At 46.1% G+C, this 25,510-nt stretch overlaps 1 protein-coding gene across 3 annotated transcripts; it reads left to right on the top strand.

The window, feature by feature from the left end:
- On the top strand, positions 1-24,506 carry pcdh10a (protocadherin 10a). 3 transcript variants are annotated; one of them, XM_030093098.1, is made up of 5 exons: positions 1-2,955; positions 4,042-4,100; positions 4,626-4,732; positions 20,614-21,000; positions 23,836-24,506. In XM_030093098.1, exons 1-5 carry the CDS (start codon positions 409-411, stop codon positions 23,853-23,855), a joined length of 3,120 nt encoding a protein of 1,039 aa, XP_029948958.1. In that variant the 5' UTR covers positions 1-408; the 3' UTR covers positions 23,856-24,506. The 3 variants fall into 3 exon arrangements, with proteins under 3 accessions (XP_029948958.1, XP_029948959.1, XP_029948957.1); XM_030093099.1 differs by having other exon boundaries at positions 20,614-20,774; XM_030093097.1 differs by lacking the exon at positions 23,836-24,506 and having other exon boundaries at positions 20,614-21,065.
- The last annotated feature ends 1,004 nt before the right edge of the window (positions 24,507-25,510 follow it).

Genomic DNA, 25,510 nt, shown 5'->3' on the forward strand with positions numbered 1-25,510 from the left:
CTTTTTTTTTTTTAATTTTTGCTCTTGTGGAGTGTCCTTTTTTGTTTTGTTTTGTGACTTTTTCCCTGTGAAGAAGGGGCAGTCTGTTCCGTGCACAGGGAGTGTTGGCTATGCGTCCTGGCTCCAGCCTGCAATGTTTGCGCTGACGCCAAAACTCACAGACCGGTGCAGAATTGATTAAAACAGAGAAGCTCGGATCAAATGGCTGTGCTTCTCACAGCTGAAACGACGCAATGTTCCACTGACCTGAGGCACAGGAGAGGAATTTCAGAGTCGGACAGCTTGGTTGCTGTTTATTTTATTGCCTTTTTACGGACAGAGGAAATGGGAAATGCTCATTTCTTGTAAGAAAAGGGAATAACACTTTTTTTTCCGTTTTTGAAGTGCACTTGGAAAGAGGCAGAGGAGATGATTTGGTTAATATTCCTGCTCTCCGTCCTGGATGGAGCTCTCTCCCAGCTCCACTACTCCGTGCCGGAGGAGCAGGAGCCTGGCTCTGTGGTTGGAAATATTGCAGAGGATTTGGGGCTGGACATCACCAAACTTTCCACTCGCCGCTTCCAGACGGTACCGAGTTCGCGGACACCTTATCTGGAAGTGAACTTAGAAAACGGCGCGCTGGTTGTGAAGGAGAAAATCGACCGGGAGGAAATCTGTAAGCAGACCATCCCGTGCCTATTGCACCTGGAGGTGTTTCTGGAAAACCCGCTGGAGCTGTTTCGCGTGGAGATCGAGGTGATGGATATCAACGACAACCCGCCCAGCTTCCCCGAGACGGACATTTCCGTGGAAATATCGGAGAGCGCGATTCCCGGGACGCGTTTCCCGGTGGAGAACGCCTTCGACCCGGACGTTGGCACAAACGCGCTCAGCACATACGCCATAACGAACAATAACTATTTCTACCTGGACGTGCAGACGCAGAGCGACGGGAACAAGTTCGCGGAGCTGGTGCTGGAGAAGCCTCTGGACCGGGAGCAGCAGGCGGTGCACCGCTACGTGCTGACGGCCGTGGACGGGGGCATCCCGCAGAGGACCGGGACGGCGCTCCTGGTCGTCAAAGTTCTGGACTCCAACGACAACGCGCCCACCTTCGACCAGTCCGTGTACACCGTGTACCTGCGGGAAAACTCCCCCGTGGGCACTCTGGTCATCCAGCTGAACGCCACGGACGTGGACGAGGGACAAAACGGGGAGATAGTTTATTCTTTCAGCAGCCACAACACCCCGCGGATAAAGGACCTTTTCAACATCGACGCCAGAACGGGCAGGATAGAGGTGGCAGGTGAGGTGGACTATGAAGAGAGCAGCACGCACCAGATTTATGTCCAGGCCAAGGATCTGGGGGCGAACGCGGTTCCTGCGCACTGCAAAGTGTTGGTCAAACTCGTGGACGTAAACGACAACACGCCGGAGATCGGTTTCAGCACCGTGACCGAATCCGTGAGCGAGCAGGACGCCCCGGGCACCGTGATCGCACTTTTCAGCGTCTCGGACCGCGACTCCGGAGAGAACGGACAGATGAGCTGCGAGATCCTGGGAGGCGTTCCTTTCAAGCTGAAATCCTCTTTCAAAAACTACTACACCATCGTGACAGACGGGCCGCTGGACAGGGAGAACACAGATTCATACACGATCACAGTGGTGGCGAAAGATAAAGGCCAGCCTTCACTGGCCACCAGCAAGTCCATCAAAGTGCACGTCTCCGACGAGAACGACAACGCGCCGCGTTTTACGCAGGCCGTTTACGATGTGTATGTGACTGAGAACAACGTGCCTGGTGCGTTCATCCACGCTGTGAGCGCTTTGGACCCCGATGTAGGACAGAATGCTCTTATTACCTACTCCATATTGGAGTGTGACATCCAGGGCATGTCCGTGGACACGTATGTGTCCATAAACCAGGACACGGGCTACCTTTACGCGCTGCGCTCTTTCGATTACGAGCAGCTGAAGGAGTTCAGCTTCATGGTCCAGGCTAAGGACTCGGGTGCCGCCGAGCTCTTCTCCAATGCCACGGTAAATGTGGTCATAGTTGACCAGAATGACAACGCTCCGACTGTCATCGCGCCCATCGGTAAGAACGGCACGGCCAAAGAGCACCTGCCGCGCTCCGCGGAGCCTGGATACCTCGTGACGCGCATCGTGGCCATGGACGCGGACGATGGCGAGAACGCACGGCTGTCCTACAGCATCCTGCGGGGCAACGAGATGGGGATGTTCCGCATGGACTGGAGGACAGGGGAGCTGAGGACAGCCCGCAGGATCTCCCCCAAGAGGGATCCGCAGGGCTACTACGACCTGCTGATCGAAGTGAGGGACCACGGGCAGCCTCCTCTCTCCTCCTCCGCCAGTGTGAGCGTAATTTTAGTGGACAGCGTGGTGGAAGGCCGCAGCGGGGATCGAGGCTCGGCCTCCAAGGCAAAGGAGACCTCTCTTGACCTCACGCTCATCCTCATCATCGCCCTGGGCTCTGTTTCCTTCATTTTCCTCCTGGCCATGATCGTGTTGGCCGTGCGCTGCCAAAAGGACAAAAAGCTCAATCTGTACACGTGCCTGCTCGCCGGTGACTGCTGCCTGTGCTGTGGTTCGTGCTGCAGCAGGCAGGCTCGTGGCCGGAAACAGAAGAAGCTGAGTAAATCCGACATCATGTTAGTTCAGAGCACCAACGTCACGTCAGGAGTGGGGCCCGTGGGGCAGGTGCCCGTGGAGGAGTCCGGGGTGGGAGGCGTGGGGGGCGGGTTCGGCTCCCACCACCACCAGAACCAGAACTCATACTGCTACCAGGTGTGTCTGACACCGGAGTCCGCCAAAACGGACCTGATGTTCCTCAAACCGTGCAGCCCCTCCCGCAGCACCGACACGGATCACACGAACCCCTGCGGTGCCATAGTCACCGGTTACAGCGACCAACAGCCCGACATCATATCCAACGGCAGCATTCTTTCCAACGAGGTAAGAGGAGACTGACTCATGTATGGCACGCGCGTAAAATCACCACATGTGAGGGTTAATCTCAGTCTAAACTTCCCCCAGATTCCAACAGCTGCGTCTCCCTCAGATTATTCATTCAGGTCATGCGCTGCAAAAGTCTCATAGAGGAATGCGTTATTGACTTGGCTGTGCTGCTTAGTGGCCTTTAATCATTACCATGCGTAATGGTGATTGGACATGTCAATTGTAGAATCTCTCGTGGCCTTTCAGTTTTATTCGCCAAAGACTGCTGTCAGATCAACGTGTGCAGGAGGCTGAGTGATGTGGGAGATCCGCGCTGTGCGCCAAGTGCGCAGAATTAAAAGCCGCAAAGCTGGAAAACGTTTTCATTCGTGCAAAAGTTCATGACGCGTCTGGTGATCCTGATTTAATCTGACCCATGTGCGTGAAGATGCACAGAGTGGACTGAAATTTAGGATATATGTGCATTTCACGGGAATTGAAAGCACTGGGATGATGCATAATAAACAAACCAGGAAAGCATATAGCCAGTCAGAAATGCGCAATTGCACGTCATTAAACCCCGAAGTTTGCAAATCCTGAGCAGATTATAAACCTCAGTTTGCGTGGCAGAGAGAAAAGGGAGAAGAGAACGCTCCTGGTGTGCTGAGGCTGTGCGCTCCGGAGTTTGGGGCTTTTTTCATGTTGATTGCGCTGTGGCTGGAGTTGCGCCAGACAGCCAGTCGCAGCGATGCCTTCGCTGTGCGTTAAGTATTCCGCGCACGACCCCGCACGGCAGCACCGTGAACAAAGGTTGTTCAGTTTCAGCGTCGGGCGGCTCAATCATTTACGCATTCAGCCGCCTCCCTAACCTCCTCTCCCCTGCCTCCGTCTCCTCGCGCCCACTCACTCACCAAAGTGGAAGCGCGCAACGCGTCCGCGCCGCGCACAGCCGCGGATTCCTTTCAGACTGACAGGGAGGGAACACGTGTGGTTACTAACCTCTGTGATTCACAGATTCACAAGTCAACCTTTTTTCATGCACTTATTGAATATTTCTTTTCTGTGGGCTTTTTCTTTTTGTTTTTTTTTTTGTTTTTTTTTTAGACAAAACACCAACGAGCAGAACTCAGTTACCTGGTGGACAGACCCAGACGTGTCAACAGGTAGTGAAGACAGACACACACACACACACACACACACACACACACACACACACACACACACACACACACACACACACACACACACACACGGAATAATCACCAAAGCATCCAGCATCTGAGGGCTTGTAACATCCAATCGGTCTCATGGATCCAAAACCTATTCACACATCTATAAAATGGAATATTGCACCCATTGGTGGGACTCTCGTATATTTCTCATGGTTAATTGTGGCTGTGAGAAGCTACATGGTTCCCAGTGTGTCCATAACGTTCATCTTCAATTTGGCACCATCCCCGTAACTGACAGAGCAGCGTCCATTAAAACTCTAATGCTGGATTTCATTACATGCCATGTGTAACATCCAATTTAGACTCTTGACGGACACCGTGACTGAATTAATGTGGTTTTGATTTCAAATTTTCACCCTCCCTCCTTTCTATCTGCCCCTTATTTAACCCCTCTCATGCGTTCCCTCTTCTTCTGCTGCTGCTGCTCACTCTGTGCCTCCCTCCACCTCGCTGCAGCTCGGCCTTCCAGGAAGCAGACATCGTCAGCTCCAAAGACAGCGGGCACGGTGACAGCGAGCAGGGCGACAGTGACCATGATGCCACAAACAGGGGTCATTCAGCCGGTGAGTTCCCCCCCCCCCCCCCCCCCCCCCCCACCCTCTCTACCCCCCCTGCATCCTGTAATCATCTCAGCCCTCACACAACCCTCTCAGTGTAGTGTGTGTGCCTGCGATCGTGAATGGGATAATGCTGAATTGTTGGTGCGGATCGGTGACTTTTAATTTCCTTAATTTGCGAATGTGCGAAGGCTGGAGCTCTGAGGTTGCTGGCTGGCATGAACAGACCCCAGAGGTGTTCATTGTATTTCACAGCCGGGTGGAAAGGGAGGGAGATTTTTTTTTTTTTTTTTTCTGAGGGGGTAAAGAAAAAAAAAATCTTGTGTTTTGCCCTGGTTTGTCTTTCGTGCCTTGCTGGAAGTGGTGCTGAAAGGACAGCGACTTGCAGGGAGGCAGTGTGAGGTCTGCAGAGCTTTAGTGGCACAAATCAATAGGTCCACTCGAGTGAAAGGGAACGGCATGGAAGTTAAATTGATATAATGAGAAGCATTTCAATCAGCGTCGCAGTCGGTTCACTGTGCCGCCTTTGTTGCTTACAGATCCCGCTTGTCAAACACATTAGTAGCTTTTGCGCTCTTTGTTTTCCGTTAGTCAAACCTTTGTGGTTTCGTCCACACGCTGACCTCAGGTTTCATTCTCTGACTCTCATTTATCATCAACTCCCAGTGTGCACAGTGGAGCTTTTTGATTCTTACTTTAGAGCAGGGATGTCAAACATAAGGCCCGTGGGCCAAAGCCTGCCCACAAGAGGCTCAAACCTGGTCCAGGTAACAACCAAGCAACCTGAAAAAAATTCTAAGATGTTAGTGATGCTGTCATGAAACTCATTTCTGTTTTGGACATGTCAGAGATGTTTACACCAGGTTTCATTAAATTAGCTTCATGTTGTGATTCAGTAGTAATTGTTTGGTTTGTGGAAAGGAAAGGCAAACTTTACAGTTTAAATTTAAAGGTTATTATGATATTATTTTATTGGTCCGGCCCACTCAGGATGAAGTTTGGCTCCTGATTTACAGGCTTGAGAGAAGTTTTTGAGTGACTGATCGTGCGTAAAGGCAGATTGCACCTCGGACAGGCCATCAGTCAATCACAGACAGACAGATACGACAGAGATGCATTAGCTTTCGGAAGAAACCTTGGATGAAGAACATGCAAACTGCACAGAAATCCTTCAAACTGCAGATTTCCTTCAACTACACCACCGTGCAGCTTCACATCAATCAAACTGAAGAATTAGGCAAATCCATCAACATGGCAGTGGCAGATTATGTATAATGACTCACGAAGAGTTCTATCCGTCGTCTCTGCTGCTTGATCCAGGGCAGGGTCACAGGGCGCTGGAGCTAATCCCAGCTGAGACACACCTGGACAGGTGAACACAGAGAGACAGACAATCACACAGACTTTAACCTCACAGGCATGTTTTTGAACCGTGGGACCAAGTGGAGAACATGAAAGGCGTGGATGGCATCATGAAGTGTTCTCTTATTGTCTTTGGATTCCAGCAGAGCCCAAGTCTTGTTGTGAGATGAAGCATGTGCAGTGTGCAGTGTGTGTGTGTGTGTGTGTGTGTGTGTGTGTGGGGGAGGTCGTTCATCCTCCCACACTCTGAAAACCCCGGCTCTCGGGTCTTATCACAAGCCTTCTCCTTGTCCTCTCTAAAATTCTATTAGGTTAGTACCTGTTTATTGATCAGAGTGGAGTCAGACAAAAAGTGGAGCAATACAAAACCTCATTTCATATTGAACTGCCCTTTTCCATCTGAGGGATTGTTCCACACCGCCTGTGTAAGACCCCTGTCTAGACCGTGGGCTGCCAAATATCATATCAGTGCTGGGAATACAAATACAGGGGATCAGATAGGTGTAGCGGGGCGGCGAGCGGCTCCTCATTAGGCTCACCGGTGTTTGACATTATTAATGAACCCAGCCGAAGGAGAGGCGGCGGCGGTGGCGCTCTCTGCCCTCTCTCTCTCCAAACACGCCCGACGAGGTCAAACCAAAAAAAATCCACAAACTGGAAGAAGTCCAAGGACGGGCTTATTTTCCTTATCGGAAGCTAAATTGTTCTGTGAGATAAATATTAACTGTGCAGTGTTTAAACATACATCCCGAGCTGGCAGCGCTCCATCAGAATGTGATCTGTGAATATCTGGAAGAAGGAGAAAAAAAAAAAAAAAAAGCACAGTCATGCAGAGTTTGGCTGTTTTTCAAGTGTCTCTGCAAAGCTACCTGAAGCAGACCAGACATAAAAGACATAAGCGATGGGAAAAGGGGATAACGAGAAGCATAGCCCGGATGAATATGTGATGTGCAGCTTAATGCATCCAGCCAGCAGGTAGCAGGAATCAGCCCTGACACCGTGTTCCCGGACATCCTGAGACTGTCTCCTAACACTTCATCTGTGTGTTAAATTGTCTCGAAACCCTGGTTTGCTGAGTTTCTAGCACCGGCACGGTGTTTCGTTTGGCTGCGAGTGTGTTCATTTGGCACCGGCCAGAGAGTGGACGCGGTTGGAGCCGTTCTCTTGTATTTCATACGAGAAAAACCAACATTTGCTCCTCATGTTGGATTTAGAAGGGAACAGCTTACCACTCCATGGGAGGTAATATCACACGACTCGTATTTTGGAAAGAGGGACTCTCGAGTTTCACAGACTTCTGTAAACAAAATCAGGCAGACCCTGTGTGTGTGTGTGTGTGTGTGTGTGTGTGTGTGTGTAAACCGTCGTGTGATTTAATATGTAGGCGTACATGATACCTGTATGTAATCTGTTTGTGTGCGTTTTGTCTGGAAGGCTTGGCGATGATGTCTGTGTTGGAAAAGGCCTTTTCCTCTGAGACTGGAGGCTTAAATGAGATTCACTTTAAGAGGAGAGAGTGTTAGCTGGCCTGGCACGCTGCCAGGTGGACACATCTCCTCTATATAGCCTCAGCCGCCGCTCATTTGGACCATATGCGCGTATATGTTTTCCCGGCGAATGCATATAGGGCTGGACGGGGGTGTTGTGGGTGCTGTGGGTGTCTCATGTGGGATGTGAGCAGGGTTTTTGTGTTACTGCGTGCCTACAGGAATTTATGCTGAGTGGCTGTTCTCAAGTACAAACTGCAAAAGCAGGAGCCAAGAATAATATGTGTGAACCGCGTATTTCTACAGCATCTGTATTCACATGTCGAGCGCTGAGCGGTCGGCCATAACATTAAGACCACTGAGACGTGTGTGTGTGTGTGTGTGTGTGTGTGTGTGTGAGTAGCTGAGAATATCACAAACCGCTGATGGAATAACCAAACTGCGTTGAGGTTTATGAGAAACAAATAAATTCTGCAGTATGTTTAACACCGCATTAGTGGCAGACCAATAAATGACAGAGGAATGAACCCCAGACAACTGTAAAATTCCCCACTTGGCACATCCACAAATTAGCTTTAACATTATGGCCACTGGCAGGTGACGTGATGTCTGGATATCCTTTCTCCCTGTTAATAAATAATATACATCAGGTGAACGTCTTCATGCTGGAAGCTCATGTTAAACTGTCACAGAGATGCAGAGGCTGAGCAGAATACAGCGTTGAAAGTTTGAAGTGTGTTCCCTGCAGTGGTCATCCTGCCTCTTTATCTCGTCTAAAGCAGGAGAAGAAGTGAAACGACGACCGTCGTGATGTGTGAAGCGAATGCTGACTCCTCCACCATCGGACATGCATATGCAACATGCCGCTCACTGCTTTGATCAATCAGCTGCAGAAAAATGCACATATTCAATATTATGCGTGTGGCGGTACTGTTATGGCAGCTCTGTGCATGTCCCGGCACTGTGTGTGTGTTTATTTGACGCACACACACACACACACACACACACACACACACATATTCTCTTCCCGGGTTTGTGGCAGGGTCTCATCCTTCATTCTGTCTCCCCCACACGTTGGCTCTCCGCAACACTCGGCTGATCAGTAATTCATTTCTAGAACCTTTGCATAGCAATTATCAAAGGAGGGTTAGCGGCAAGGTTCCCTCGCGGGACCGCGCAGCCACACTCTCCCTTTTGGTGTGCCTCGGAATATTTCAAATCAAGGGAAAACCATTTCCAGTTGGCATATCATCAACTACACCTGCCGTGGCTTCCCGCTCGGCCGCCCGTCTGACACTTTAGAAAATAAGTCTCCTGACGTGGTTTTAAATCAAAAGGACACTGCCTGTGAGGCTGGGATATCACCAAATGCCTTTAAAAAGTGGGCAAATGGCTTTTCTGAAAGCAGGCGCGTCTGGAGCGAAGCGCCGCCGCATCAGGAGACCGAGCTCGGTTGATTGAGAGCCACACCTTTTGTTTTTTTTCTTTCTTAACATCATCTTCTCCTCATTTCTTTTACACGACAATGTATTCAAGTGAAAATGGAAAACTTTCATCGTGTTTTGCGGTCTGTTTACATGACAACTGTGCTCAGAACCACTAAGAACACCACTTTTTGAGAACAGCTCCCAAGGTGGCACATTTTGAAAAAGCTCGGGCTCTGTCGGCGTGGAAAACGAGACTTTGTGGTCAGGAAATGCGCACCACCGCTGTAGCACACCGTTCTTCTGCACATGTGAGAGTAGATGGACAATAACAAACATGGCGGCCTACGGACTGGCGTGACTCCCCGTCCATATTCCAGTTTAATCATCCATGTTGGTAGTTTTATAGGCGAGAGTCACTCCAATAGCCTACAGTTCATCGTCTGCTCATGTTTGTGTCGTTTCATTACAAAAACAATCAACAGTGCAAAGTCATGCAAACTGCATCGATCTCAGTGTTTCTGACGCGAAATTTATCTGAAACAAAAATGCCGAAACGATGCGTCTTCACTTTAAACGCTCTCGTGTGAACGGCGCCTCAGGTATTTTCCTCATCATCCTAATCGGAGGCGACGGCGAGCCTCAGCGGGCGAAACGGAGAACGGTGACAGATAAGTGAGGATAAAATATTCATCAGGGGAGGAAAATTTGGCGTCTCAGAAATGTTCGATCAGCTGTGGAAGGCTGCGTGACGGGCGGGAGACTGGAAATGATCATTATCGTGACGTTTGTTGTGGTGGGAACAACAGCCGTGACAAATGGGACAATTAAATCACTGTGGCAACGGCGTATTAGACGGCTGATTATGAATTAGTGGCGGGCACCGTGCTGCAGTTTCCCATGTCAGTGAGCTGTCAGAGGAATTTAGCACAGCGAGCTGGAACGCAGCCTCCTCTCAGGCCCCCAGACATTGACGAAAACCCCGAGCTGAAGGACGAGCGCTTGGCACAAAAATATAGATTCACGTCAAAATAATGTGATATATTATTACAAATGTAATCTGGGGGATCGATAGGAGCGTCTCAAGTTCAAGCTGTAAAGCCGACATAAGGAAACAGTCGATGGACTGAAAGTATTCAAAAGACGGCGGCTTCGCTGAATTATAAATGGAGCCAAACGCGGAAAGCGCTCAGTCAAGAACGCTTGTTTAAGTTGGTGGACTTCAGTTTTGCCTGTGCATTATGTCTGCGATCAAATCTGACTGTAATCCGATAGGAAGTGGTTCGAAATGCTCTGCATTGTCTCCAAACTGCCTGTTCTATCTGAATAACAGGCTAAAAAAGAAACAAGTTTTCTTTTTTCTTTTTTTTTTAAAGTAGTAGTTTCTTGTTACAGAGCACTCAATGAAAAACTTTCTGTCTCTATTATGTTATCTGAGCCTTTAAAACTTTGTTTCATAGATTAATGACATTTCAATAGCAATGTTTTAAAAAGAAAACACATGTACCATTTTATGGATAAAATATCTTCTTAACAGTCTTTTATCATGTGGCTTTCACTGAGTTATGAGATTTTATCTGTTTAACAGTCACTTTCTGTTTCGATATTTTCACTTTAACACCTTTTGTACCTGTATAAAAAAGCTGTACAGTTGAATGAAGTTGATATTGTCATTAATATTATTATAAATGGACCAAAAGTTAACTCCAACACCCCCCCAATTTCAATCATGATGACTCTGAATTGGATAAATTTCACACGAGAGTTTGATTGAAACTTCCCATATCACCATTTCTTTAGAAAATACCATAAATATGAAACACTGGATGTATTGTATATATCACCACTTTCTATATACTTTGAACATGATTTAGAAACAGTTTTATTTCAGTATTGAACCACATGTTGGTTTCCTGTCATCAGTTGATCACACTTCGCTCTGAAGAGCCTGGAAGAAAAAGCTTGACCCGGTGAAGGGTTAAAGAATGACACAATGGTCTCATGGAGAGTGCAGAGGACTGATGAAAATGTGCTGCCTATCAAGGACAATGAAGTGGTAGGAAAAATAATAAATAAATAAAAATGACAGTGCAGGCTCACACCAAAGCTTTGAAAGCCCAGAGGCAGATGAAGTAGCTGAAAATGTATAATCAATGCGAAATCAATCCCTGCAAAGAGGATAAAAAACATTGCCTCGTTAAAAAAATCAATTTGCGTTTTGCCAGTAACAGGTGGAGATGTCGCCTCTTCTGAGTCGACTGCTTTTGTCCAAGAGCGCTGAAAGTCGATTAAAGTCAGAGCGCAGTCAGAGAGAGAGAGAAAGAGAAAGAGAGTCGGGAGCAATCAGCTTGATTAACTAATTGAAGAGACTACTCAGATTCCTGCAGCATGTCTCTTATTGCAAACAAGCCACTTCAGAGTGTTAACATTTTTCATGTTTCCCTTTGTAACGTGGTTAAGGTGGATGGGAGCGCGTACGACGTGCGAAAACGAATGAAAAGCCCGACAACAAGCCGCCCTGTGATGATCGCTAATGCGCCAAAGCATCTTGTTGAGCATCTTGATGAATGTCCTCTCGGGATGAATAGGCCTGCACCGCCTGAATGAACCGAGCGCGTTTCCAACCCTGAAATGGATTTAAAGAAAACAATAAACCAGAATAAGAAAGTCGTCCTCGCTTTTAGTGCTAGTATGACTGAATGTGCTGAAAACAAAGATCGGAGAGCAGAAAAAAAAAAAAAAAAAACATGCAAGGGAGTTGTATCAGAAAGAGGCCTTGTGAAATTCAAGTGCGACTCGAGGCATTAAGACTAATGGAAATCTCAGCAAATTCCAAGGGAGGTATAAACATGCTTTGTCCACCAGCAGCACACATCGTGCTTTCTATTCAGGGAGTTAATGCCAGTGAACATCTGCTCCGGCGAGCCTGAAAAGATCTACAGAAAACCCATAAAGTATGATGTCAGGATATGTGCTGGTAATCTGATCTGTGAGCGCCCGATACATCCTCCTGTGATACAAAGCAGACCACACACTGCTCCATTTCCCCGCACGTCTGGGTCACACACAAACACAAGCAGGCATTCTTCTGGCAAGAAGCGACGTTTTCCCGGGTTTGTCTCGCAGCTAATGCTCGCAGGCTGAAAGAGAGCGTGATGCTGTAAAGCTAAAGGGCTCACCGACCACACGGGCAATAATATTTGGGCGAGACAACAAAAGGTGCATCGTTTTGAAATAATGTAGGTCGGCGCCTCAGAGAAAATCAGCTAATTGGCTCCTCGCTCTGTTCTTCGGAGCTGAAAGTGCCACAACAGAGCGACTGTGATTGATGACAGATGATCAACGAACCACATGTTTGGGATTTCATCTAAAAACTGGGTGATTTTAATTTCTATTTTGTGAAAATTTTGACCAAAAATTGCAAATACAGATTCAAGATAATACAAAACTACATTCACATATATACATACAAAAACCTGCCTCAAATTTAGCCTTCGCAGAACACCAAGATTCCAGAGCATTGCAAACTTCATCACAGCTAAGCGCTCTCTCGCAGGCTATAAAAGGTTAGTCCAATTTAGCTCCTCATTTGCGACGTGTTATTTCACGTCCGATTGCCTTGAACATAACAAATCATTTTACTGCGCATCAAATTGCATCACACATCAATTGCAGCTCATGCGAAACAGTTATATTCATTTTCCCGCCCGTAAAAACCTCTGAGTCCAACATAAATTTTGCTGATAGACGATGAATTGGCACGGCTCGCGGGCTGCAGGGGGGACATCCCGGCGGGGGCGTGAGGATTGGTCGATCACGATCACATTATGACCACGAAAATGAGCGGTCGAAACTGGCCTCTGGTCAAACGGTGCTCTCCTTCAAGCAGCGAGGAGCCTGGAAGGAGCCGGCTGGGAAATTCCCACTTCCCGTTTGGGGAAGATGGAATGTCCTTGTGTGATCGAGGACCTGAGCGGCCTTGGTGCATGTTGGGTGGCGTCTTCTAGCATGAATGAAGCCCTGCTCAAGGCTGCGGACTGATGGAAACCATCCAGATGTGAGGGTGATAATCGATGTTCACCTGGGTGCTGAGATCCGCCGTGCAGACCGGAGGTGAAAGCCGCCACACTGGCTCCCGTTTCCAGCCCAGCTGCTGAGTAACAAGCTCTGAAAACGGTAGCAGGGAACGATTTCTCCATCTGTCATAACCGGGTATGGTGGGAGCCATCTTGCTCTGTTTTGGCCCTGGGAGGTCTCCGGTTTACTCATCGCAGCCTCGCCGGCCGACCGGCGCCGCTCCCCCGCCGTCCAAATATTGACGTCTCGCGTCTGTTTTCTCTCTCCGGAACGGCGGAGGACGAGATGAAAAAAAACAGAGGGACTGATAAAAGACACCCTCTACCTGCAGGAAGAGGCGCTTCTCCTTATTTCTCAGAAAGATGAAGAAACAAGTCGAGGGGATTAAATGTGACAGAAAATAATAGAGGGAGAGAGATGAGAGCGAGGAGACACAGGAACCTGAGCAGATGTATAAGTGAATTCAAACATTCAAGCTGCTGCTGCTGCTTCTTTTTTTTTTTTTTTTTTTTTTTTTGCAGAATTTGTTTTCCTTCATTTTGCCGCTCCCGCTTGCTGGATGTATGTCAGACAGCACAATTAGTCAAATCACAGCGACGAGGGATTTCAGAACCACGCAGAGATGTAATGGGGGAAAAAAGGGAAGCGGAGAAACGAGAAGAGAAGTGCTGATTGCTTATTAGCAAGTAGATTGTGTTTGTATTGTGCGGCGTGGTGTGTGTGTGTGTGTGTGTGTGTGTGTGTGTGTGTGTGTGAGCCCTGGTTCTTCCTGCCTGATGAGGTCAGGATGAGGGACAGGGCTGCTGGCAGGGCCTGTCATTGCCAGTCACTGCTTCGGTTGTTGTTTCTCTTCCCGCCTGAGGAGGAGAAGGTGCTTCACAGGGATCGACAGCCACTCGCTGTCAGGCCCGCATGGCCCGTCTGTCTCTTTACGCATTAGCATATCCTCATGTTAAGAGAGTATTTTTAAGTGTGTTCCTGTGCGCGTTCGACAACATATGTGTTGACGTGGTTTTCTTCTTGTTAGCTTGTGCCGCCAGCCGAAAAACACACACACACACACACACACACACACACACACACACACACACACACACACCCACACACAGAGTTATTTGGGAAGCGAGTGACACGACTTTCTCCGAGCTCCAAAGATGCAAAAGCGGTGACGGCTGCACGCTATATTTACTCATCGCCCCGGCGTGCCTGCTCAGCCCTTCATCAGGCTACATTTCCATTCCGAACTAACAAGACCTGAACTTTAAGGTCTTTAGAAAAGTACTTGGAACATCAGGCCTGTTGAGTTTTGGGTTTTTACATGGGAACGGTGCTCAGAGCTTTTGACATTTTCATGTTTCTTCGACACCACAATAAAGAAAAGCTTTAAAGTTTAAATATAAAGGTTAATTATGGCACCGTTTCAGCATTCAAGAAGTGAAATGTTGAGAAATTCATCACATTTAAAGCTTTAAATCGTGAAATCTCTTGGATTAGGATCAGCGCTTTGCTCTCATGATTCAGCTGCTTGCACCAGTCATCCTCCAGTCCCACGAGTGGATGTTCAATCCCTCCATTTGTCAGAGTGTGAAAGTGTCCTTGAGCAAGACACCGAGCCCTGAATTGCTTCCAGCATCCTCATCGGTGTGTGAGAATGTGTGTGAATGGACCAACGCTAACGGGCGACGTCGAGCATTGTGAGGCCGGGAAAGTTCATTTACCATCTTTTAACGGCTTTTTTTTTTTTTTTTTTTTTTTTTACCTTGATGACATTTACGGCATGTTTTTAGCGAGGGCGCTCTGAAAAGTTAATAATACACAGAGAGACGCCGAACAAACAGCTTGCTCTGGATCCTTCAGCGTTCACTTTTTATCTGCATGCAGGTGTGTGTGCGTGTGTGTGTGTGTGTGTTCCTGTCCTTTCCACACAGTCGCATGCGTGTCAGCTCTTTGTTTCACACCTGCGCTGGAGGGATTCTGCTGATTTGTTTGTACATTTCGGGGCGTGTGCGCGGCGGCCGCCGACAGCTTAATCCACGCAGCGGCACGGAGATGATTGGAGGTCTCCGGGTCAACGTCCCCGTGTGTCAGAGAGGGAAATTAATTTGTTAAAAGTCCATTAAAAGGCTAAAGGCTAACTACAAGGTGGGAATTAGCAGAAATACCATGATTTATTCAACCCCCCCCCCCCCAGTTTAAAGTCACTCTAAATATACATTAGCTCCTCGGGTGAATTGCAGGGCAGATTCAAGTGACTGCCACTCAAAAAGCAAACTGACGCATATCCATCCTGCAGGAGCCTCCCTGCACTCCTAATGATGGACTTTCATTTATTTTGCCAGCAGATCGCTTCTTTGTGCCGCGCCGAGCCACGCCCTCCGGTGCTACGTGGCGATAAAACAAATGAAGCCTCTGGCAGCCGAGGCTCTGTGTGGAGCCGCGAGAAAATTACCCAGCGGACATCCACGTCTTTCAAACCAGGCGAACTCAACAGAACATGTTCCGGAAAAAAAATAAAATAAATAATAATAATAATAATAATACCAGATGTGCTGCTCTGTTTCCTAATCTACATGTTTCATGCAGCTTTTCTGAAGACAACAGTTTACAATTATTTCATTATGAGGAAATGAGCACGAGTATTTCATTTTTATCTGATTCGGGGAACTTTTAAAAGTTTCACGATGTTGCTGAGAGTTTATAACTGGATTAGAAAAAAAGTTCCAAATAACCCAAAGTCAGTCAGATTTCTCTTTTCAAGCATGATAATGGGATCAATAAGTTAAAGAAGCAAGTGAAGAAACATAAATCAAATTAGTCAATGATCTCTGGACTATGTTATTTACTGCCCTGCAAACTGGAACAAGCACGCACGCATGCACGCACGCACGTGCACGCGCGCGCGCACACACACACACACACACACTCACACACTCCTCTTGCTTGCCTGCTAACGGCTGCATATTCCTAACATGTCTGGAACTAATTAATAATTGCAAACTAACAATTTTAAACCATCCAACCAAAAATATCAGCCAAGCAGTAAGATAAAAATATAATTACTGGAAAATACGTTCAAAAAAACAGAGAACTCGGTCCCAAAAGACTAAAAGAAGTGAAAAGGAAAAACCCAGATGAATGAAATAAATAATCAGTCATGGAAATAATGCAATCGATAATTAAAAAGCTTTCCCCAAAAACTGACGGAAACAGCTGCCGATAAACCTAAAAATGTGAGAATGTTATTTTATTTACAGAAATGCAAATTCAGTTATTCATGTAAATACCTGAATTCATGTCAAATGTCTGACAAATGTTAGGAAAGAAATCCCAAAGATAATGTTTTGTATTTTGTGGTTGACAGTCCCTCCCTCCCCCATCTGTCACCTCGATCTCACCCCTCTCTAGTGTCCCCCCATCTCCAGAGTTGAGTCCTGGATGCCCCCCCCCCATCCCTATGTCTCCCTATCTGTAAGTCCAGGGAGTCCCCCCGTCTACAGATCTGAGACCTGGGCGTCCCCACTCCCCCCATTTCTGTGAGTCCTGGGTGTCCCCCCGTCCCTCCATCTGTGCCTCCAGGCCTCCTTCTCCATCCTTCTGGTCCCTGCAGTCTCCCTGCTTCTCCTGCCTGCTGTCTCTGTCTGTGAAGTCTGCCTCCACCCCCGCTTGGCCCCGGTCCCCCTCCACCCCTCGTTTGGCTCTCGCCGCCCCCCGTCTGCGCGCCGTGTGTCTCCTCTGGCTCGCCGGTCAGCGCTCGGTCTTGTTGCCTCTCTCGCTCCCCGTGACGCCCCGATAGTAAAACAATGGAGTCGGCACCGAGGAGCTGCTCGCCGGCGCTCTGACACATTTTCAGCAGGAACAACTTGTGATCGCAAACCGAACTCAGACTCATGTGTTTATTAGCGGCTCAGAGCAGAATTTTAGAGGAAGCGATCTTCTATCGGTCTGAACTCTTCAGCAACCGGCGCGCTTAACAAAGGATTATACGGGAAGTTTATCATGCTTTCTGTAGCATAAGTTGAAAAATAAGTCCAGCGTAAATCCCAGTTTTTCCTCTTAATGCACTAAACCTACTTAATTCCTGGTGACTTCCTCGATGGGATCATAGATGTTGCTGCATTATCTCCCATCGACGCTCCACTTAGCCTGTTTTTCTCACACTATTAGCTCAACGTAAGGCTCTAACCTTGTCAATACAGTCCATTTCCAAGTGTATATGGTTCCTCTCCCCGCAGTTAATAAGTGAGTTTCAGCTTTAGATGAAAACGTAAAGGGTCAAAAAATAAATCCCTCTTTTATTCTTAATGCACTAAAACCGACTTAATTCCTGTTTATTTCCTCGGCGGAGATGATCGATGCGTCTGCGTTTCTGTGTTCACAAGTAGAGATCTGTGCATCTGTGTATTATCAGGAGTCTGTTTTCACACTGTCGAGTGTGATTAAGCTGCTCTTTTCTGGAGACGCCGCAGCGATGTGTCTGCAGTTTATCCCACTTCATTCATTATACATACTCCGTGCATAGATCCACGCAGACAACAACAAGAATACACGATGTGGCTGCAAAGTTGGTTTTTTTTTTTTATATATATATTTCTCACAGCAGCATAAATGCTGTTGCCTTTTGATTCAGTCCTTTTAAACTAAAAATCATGAACAATGTGCTTAAATTATCTTCCAACAGAATTGTAGGGGAGAAATTCTATATTTCCAAGTATTTCAGTCAGCGCCCTGTAAAGGATTAAGGTTGAAAAAATGGAAAATTCAACTTAATTCCCGTCATTACTGCTTTTCAGTTTATGAATCAGTGTGATATCTCATAGCGAAGCTCCTCTCCAGCCTCTTTTTCTTACACTATTAGTTTAATTTCCAGTATATTTCTGTTATATTTGATTCTCCTCGCCACAGCTGGAAGGCAATTTTACTTTCTGTAATGTTATTTCATGTCATAAAAGGCTGAAAAAAGATGAAAAATCTCAACTAAACACAATCCTGTGTGTGATATTACACTGATGCTCCATTGGAGTCTGTTTTTTGTTACCTGGTCAGTTTTCATTTATGTCTGTTATCATGCTTTCTGTAGCATTAGATGTAGAAATTAGGGGTTGAGTAAAGACTAAAACTCCTGCTTCTCTTCATTCCCAATGCTTTGAACCCAAATCTCTTTATTTCTCTGTTCACTACAGTGAATTATCTGACATTGATGCTCCAATCTAGCCTCTTTTCACACACTATTGGTTAAACATAAGCATCTCGCCAAGACATTTTCCAGTATATTTCGCTTTTTCCAGCATATCTGGTTTCTCCCTGCACAGTAATTCTGCTCTCTATAGCATCAGATTGAGATTTAAAGCTCTGTGTAAATCCCAGTTTTATTCTTAATGCACTAAACCTCCTTAATTCCCGGTTACTTCCTTGATAGGGATCATTAGATGCTGATGCATTATCTTATATTGATGCTCCTCTCAAGCCTCTTTTAAGAGGAATATTAAGTGGAACTAATTTCTCTCTATCTGATAAACGTGCAGACTGCGTGGAGGCGCTCGCTCCGCTCCGCTCTGGATGACATCTGTATTGCAGATCGCAGCCTGAGAGGCTAAAACAAATATGCAAAGTCCCGGCTTTACAAATTTGCCGCAGCTTGAGTGCTTCATTGTTGTGAGTGCACAGCGCCGGGGAGGGTTTTACACCGTTTAGTCTGAAGTCGCTTAAATTGGCATCGCGTCGCAGGAACATGTCGGAGATACACAGACCAGCAGAGCAGCAGCTTCCAATCTGACGGAGAAATGTGACAGGAGGCGCCATCTTTTCTTGAGCGGTGGAAGTTTCTCCCCCATTTTCCCTTCAGATAATCTGAGGCAGGCGGAGAGTTTTGAGGACTGATCGTGAGAGGCAGACTGGATGGAAATGTTTTGTTTTTCAAGAACTGTAGAGCAGAAAATGCTCTATAATCTATTAGTGGGAGGAAGATGCTCTATAATCTGGAGGTTATCTGGAGATGCTGTCAGCTCTTAGCAAGAAAAGCTAATGACTCTTTCAGGAAGCTAAAGCTACATCACAGCTACTGTGTACGCGGATTGATGCTAATGTAAATGCTAATGTTGCTAAGAGTGTGATACCTCTCGTGTTTCCATCTCAGCTCGATGGAGACGTTTTTTTTTTTATCTGTGGGTATCTAAGAATCCCCTGAGCGAAGTTAAAGTCTGCGGGAAGCGGATCACTGGATTAAAAGACTCTAGTCTGAATTTGCCTGATAAAACTCTGACAGATGCTCATAAGAAACATGTTGCTGTTCACTACATCTATAAATAAGGACTTCAACGTATGGCTCGACTCTGCGTTACAGTCCTGGCTTTTCATGTGACCTCTGGGGAATATTAATTGCGTGGTACATCGTGTGCTGTGCATGGGAGTAGCTTTCATCTGTCGATATGCGTGCCGGTGTTACACTGTTGTGTGTCGACATCCCTGCTTCTTCTAATGGAGGAACAGTGGCTTTATGAGTCAGATGCATCAGCAGAACAGACTTGTGTAAGTAGACCCTTTTGATCTGAAGCCTCCTCGGCCTCGGGGGGATTACAGATTGTTGACTTTCATTGTTTTTCTCGTTCAATGAAACACGTCTCTTCTCTTCCCTCACCCCAAACTAATGGTGTCCTTCCAAGTTTTTTTCTTCTTCTTTCTTTTCCTCCCCAGACTTCACGAGAACAACCAGGGAAACTGGAATCGTAGAAATGGCCGCAGGGCCTCATTATTATGATGACTCTGTTCATGTCTTCTGTTCTTTTATAATCTCTCTCACTCCTCTTTTCCCTCCCGAACCTTTTCCTTTATACTGTCTAAGAGAGCGTAATTAACAGAACTGGTACCTCTTTCATGCTCGTCGTGTGTGTTTGTGTGTGTGTGCGTGTGTGTGTGTGTGAGAGAGAGAGTGTTGTCATTCTATTATATCATTTCAGATGGTAATTCGTTCTTTTTCTCCGAATGTTTTATGCTTTGTTTTTGGCAGTGCCGGTGTGTCAATTACACACTCTGTCGGTTTGCATAGGGATGATTGACGCTCCAGTGCGATTAAGCAGCCAGTGACGAGTTTTGTTTTCTGTAGATTTTGTGGCACGTTTCTTGAGATAAATGTCATTTTTTTGGGGGGGGGATGATAGCATATGGATTCTCATTTTGTCTCTTGGTGCTTCAAAATCAATTGTGAGTGTGAGGATGTTGATGTGGTGGAGGTGGTGGTGGTGGAGGGGGAGTGAAATGTTTTCCCACCACCACATCACTTTGATTGCACATTTCATTTGGAATGAATGGGGTGAGGAGGAAAACAAACAATTCGCTTCATCAATGTTGGCCTTGTCTCTTTGATGAATAGCTTTTGCTGCACTTTTTCTGCGCGCGACATTGGCAAATGATTGCTAACTTGTGTTCTCTCTTCTGGTCTCTTTCTCTCATCTCACTTTTCCACTCCAAATATCCGCCCTGCCTCCCTCCCTCCCCCCCCCCCCCACCCTCGCCGTCTCCCCCACCCCCTCCACCTCCGCAGGAGCCGACCTGTTCTCCAACTGCACGGAGGAGTGCAAGGCCCTGGGTCACTCCGACCGCTGCTGGATGCCGTCCTTCGTGCCGTCGGATGGGCGCCAGGGGCCGGACTACCGCAGCAATCTGCACGTGCCCGGCATGGACGCCACCCTGCCCGACACTGAGGTACCCTCCTCCGTCAACCTCTCCGACCAACTCACCATGACCTCGTCCACCGCCTCGTCCAACGATAGGTCATTCTCCACCTTTGGCAAGGACGGCCAAAGGTCACAGTCACACCACAGCCTTCACCATCACCTCCATCAGCAGCAGCAGCCGCAGTACAGCTCCAGCACGCTAGAGAGGAAAGAGTATGATAGGGGGACCCTACCGTACAAACCCACCTTTCTCTGTGAGTATCAGTATGAAACCTCGCTGGGACCCTACGACTTCGGTCTGGTCCAGTACAGATACTAAAAAAAGAAAAAAGAGGAGGGAACAATGAATCTGCCTCTTGATTCTGATCTGGACTTTTTCTGTTGTTTATCAACTTTCAGTTCTTCGATTTTTAAGGAGTTTTAAAACTTTATGTTATGTTGTATTGTTTGTATTTTTTTTTCTTTTGTGAAATGTAAAATGTAATCCATTGCTAACTTCCCTTCCCTGAACCCTGCTTAAATTCTCTAATCTAACCCCGCCCCGACCCCCTAATTGCTGCTTGTAAATCATGTGATTTATCAGAAAATAAACACAATTTGAATTGGACTGTTTGCTAATCTGTTGTGGCCCCATTTTCTTTCTTTTTTTCTTTTTCCTTTTCTCTAAATTTACCCCTTGAACTCCCTTTTTTTTTAATCTGATGCTCATATAAGTAAAGGTCATCCACACAAGCACATGGCATGTTTCCTGGAAACGCATTTCCACATACGATTAAAGGAGGAAATGAAAAGACCCGTCATCTCATCATGTAAAGGACATCTCTTTCTGTTAGCTCAACAATAGCTCCGTTTGAGTACGATGACTTCCCTACTGAATAGCTCAAGAGGTGAAACGCACAGCCCACGCTGCGGCTGCTGCTTCAGCTTCAAGTCCATCTCGCTCTTAAAAAGAAACCGTGGAGTATCTATACTCGTCTGCTCGTGGATCAATATCCGACATAAAGAAGGGTGGCTGAGGTGAGCTGTCAGCTTACAGGTCAAGTTTCCTCAGCTGAAAAAGTTGTGTGCGCCGAGTTTTGTGCAGGTGGAGGAAACTTTTTTACAGGATAGTCAATTTGGAAATATCAAATACTCCCCATTCAATGCAGATCCTGTTAAAATGTCATGCTGATTAGATTGGCTCCATTCAATTGGATCGGTTGATACAGGACACAACGCCGCTGTGAAACATATTTACTTTAGATCAGGTGTGGCAAAACATAAGGCCCATGGGTCAAAACTGGCCCGCAAGAGGCTCCAATATGGCCAAAACACCAATGGGCAGAAAAATGTTTTCACAATTTTTTCTGAGGAGCAGCAGACACAACAAAATACTGAGACCAAAGCTGAGATATCAGTGATGCTGCCATGAAAGCAAGCAAACATTAGCATTAGCATTAGCATTAAAGCCACGTCGGCAGAGTGCAAAAAACACCCAAATGGTGGAGAAGTTCATGCAGATATTTCACTGGTTTTTTATCCACCAGTGTTGGACTTCATGTTCAGATTGATGTCATTTTCAGTAGTAATTGTTTAGTTTTATTAAAATAACGAAATGATCATCACGTATATGCTGAGCCTTAACAAAAAATAATTCTGTTTAAATTTAAAGGTTAATATCAAACCATTTTACCGATGTCCGGCCTGTTTAAGGTGAAATTGGGCTGAATGTGGCCCCTGAGGTAAATGACTTGATGTACGTTCCAAATAGCCTCTGGTTTAGAAGCTAACAGGCCTGGAGCTAGCATCCCACGTGATCACAGTATAAGGTTTAATTGGACTGATCCACTCGGTGTATGTCTTTAACCTGCACATCAATCTGGTCACTGTTTTTCAGGTGTTCATGCAAACAATCTACAAGAAAACAATTCGACCGGATCAACAAAAAAGTGTCCAACAGACCGTGATTTCCCATTTCTCCGCTGCAGTTTCCAGTTTGCATTTCTACAGAAGTCAAATGAGATCCTTAAAAAAAAATTTTTTAAATTAAAAAATAAAAAGGACAGGACACTTCTTGCTGCCTTCAATTGCTTTTCCAAGCTCCCACATTACATAAATATTCTATTAGCTCTAAGAGTCGAGAATGGATTCGATATACACATTCAGTAGAGAAGTCATTTCCAGTCAAGTCACCACCATGTTAACCACCATCCTCCATGATCCTGCATGCTGGCTGTGGGCCGTCTCTCAGGTAAACCATGAGCACCAGTCCCCCCCACCTCCCCCCGCTTTCTTTTTTATTATCGCCCTCCCTGTTTGTGACTTAACAGAGTCAGGCAATCTTCCTCCTGCACATCAGGTCTGTGTGAAAAATAATTGGTATTTAGCCTTTAGGTGCTCGAGCCTGTTTCGCTCCAAATATAGCTGCCTGCACGTCTGCTCATCCCGTCTGCCTCGCGGGGTTGGGATAAATGCACTCCATATTCGTTCGGTCCAAAACTCACAACTTTATTTTATATCAATTTACTTTTTTTGATGTACGATTTCTTCTCCTTCTTCTTCTTCTTCTTTTTTTTATTTTTTTTTATTTTTTACTTTGGTCGGTTGAAATAAATGGATCGCGCTCTACCGTGGCAAAAGGTTTCGCTGTTCATCAGCCTGTAAAAATATGAGAAGAGTCCCACAGGCTGAGGCTCTATTAACCAATGGGCATTAAGTTCCACTTTTAAAAATAGCTCTATGCTACTGTGGCTACGCTCTGATCACCAGGGTTGCCTTGATAAAGGATTTATGAATGTTTAATGATCCATTTATAGATAATTAATGAAGCAATTAGTGCTCTGTGTATTTTCTATGCATGCAATATGTAGCCACCAAATTTTTGATATTCATCTTCACTGATGGACTTTTTTTTTTTCACCCAATTCCCAAATTAGTTCCACAACAATACAGTGAGGACGGGCTTTTTAGGATGTATAAATAACTTCACAGGGAGTCCTTTGTGGCACGTATCCTTCAAGAGATGATATTTCCAGCCGACGGCTTCACTAAGAAGCCTCGAGGGAAGGGGTGTCGTCTGTTTTAACCGGCGTCTCCTCTTGTCTTTTCAGCCCGCAAAAGGATTTGCTAGCTCGTTCCACGTGGACCTGTCGGAGACGGCGTGAATTTCCGTACCGGACCGCCGACGCCGACCGCGCCAGAGACAGCAGAATAAAACTGAACAAACGGCCAAACCTGGACAACAACAACCTTGGTTAAACTTCATTATCTCGGGTGGTGGACTGTAACGAATCCTTGGCAGCGGCTGCTGAGGGACGAAAAAAAGGAGAAATAAATACCGAGTAGCTGTAAACCTCTAGATACCTAAGGAGCAATCCAAGGCCTTATTTCTCTCAGCAGGACTGAGACCGGGGCCAAAAACTCTCGACCATGTGAAGATTACAACAACGTCATCAGCAAAGAAGGAAACAAGCAGATGGATACAAATGTGAGACACAGAAGGACCAATTAATAACTCATGGGGGTGGTTTTTTTTTTCCTGGTTTTGGAGATTTTTTTGAGGGTTTTTTTTTTTTTTTTTGACTGAGGAGGTAGCCTCTAGAAGTCTGTGTGTGCCTGTTTACATAAAGAAAAAGAAAAAAAAAATACAAAAAAAATACCTAATGTTTCTGTACAAACTTCAACCAACGTCACACGGAACCCTTTAGCTATTTCTACGGTCACCACGAAGCCGGCTGTACAGTGACTGAGGACGGAGCGAGCGAGGCGTTGTACAGGAAGGGGAGCGAGGGGGAGACGAGCAGAGATCATGTGCAGTACTATAAATTCTGTATCTCCGGTTTTTTGACTTGACTGTCTTTATATAACTACTCTTTTTCTTTTCTTTTTTTCTTTTTAGTTTCTGTTGTTCTCTCTGTGTGGTTAACAGTGTGCAGATTCTGAAATATTCCAACTTACAGTTACAGGCAGAAAAACACGAGCTCGGGCTCTTTCAAGTTTAGCCACTTCAGGAAGGAGATTTGAACACTGCATCTATAAATATATAAATATATATTAAAAAAAAAAAAGGGGGAAAAGAAACGACAAAGCTTATGACCTTCATGTTTTGTTTGTTTTTTTTTTAATCAATAAAATCTCCACGAATGAATGTTGTGACTTCTAACGTAGCAGCTAACACCGGTTGTGAGGTCCCTTCCTGAGCTGACTCGGAGAAAGTGAAACGAGCCTTTTTTTTACACGGACGCGGTTCCCTGGACGCCATTGGCCTATACATAAACAATCAGAAACATTCAGTGGTTTTTATCATGTGTGCAAAGTGTTTACTGTGCTATTTTAAAAGCTTATAAATGAATATAAATCTATATATATAACTCTATATATATATATATCTATCGACACAATATACTTTTTTCTGAAAACTGTGTAACCATTGGTTAGTTTCTACACCTCATAATGTCATTCAATCTAATAATACCAAGTGCTACGAAGTCAAGACTTGTACGAATTAAAGCAGAGGAGTGTTTCCGCCTAAAACCCCCTCGCACAGAACCAAGGATTCAGTCGATGTTCTTATTTGATTGTTACTTTTCACTGTTTACAGACGCCGGGCCTTGTTGTGTGTAGCGACGACACCAGTTGAGTTGTTGTGTATTTTTACTAGCAGAACATTTGATCATGTACAGGAAGGCGGGGGAGGGGAGGGGCGGGTGGACTGGGGGTGGGGACAGGGTGGGGGTGGGGGTGGGGTCTATCACAACAATCCGACCAGCTTTCGAGAAGGTTTTA

The sequence above is a fragment of the Salarias fasciatus genome, chromosome 6 (assembly GCF_902148845.1).
Source record: "Salarias fasciatus chromosome 6, fSalaFa1.1, whole genome shotgun sequence".
Lineage (NCBI taxonomy): Eukaryota > Metazoa > Chordata > Actinopteri > Blenniiformes > Blenniidae > Salarias > Salarias fasciatus.

Bases quoted from the DNA above. Each gene is read 5' to 3' on its own strand.
- pcdh10a (XM_030093097.1), top strand. From the start codon at position 409: ATGATTTGGTTAATATTCCTGCTCTCCGTCCTGGATGGAGCTCTCTCC. The intron at 4,101-4,625 runs GTAGTGAAGACA...ACCTCGCTGCAG, and splicing joins AGACCCAGACGTGTCAACAG to CTCGGCCTTCCAGGAAGCAG. The intron at 4,733-20,613 runs GTGAGTTCCCCC...CCACCTCCGCAG, and splicing joins AAACAGGGGTCATTCAGCCG to GAGCCGACCTGTTCTCCAAC.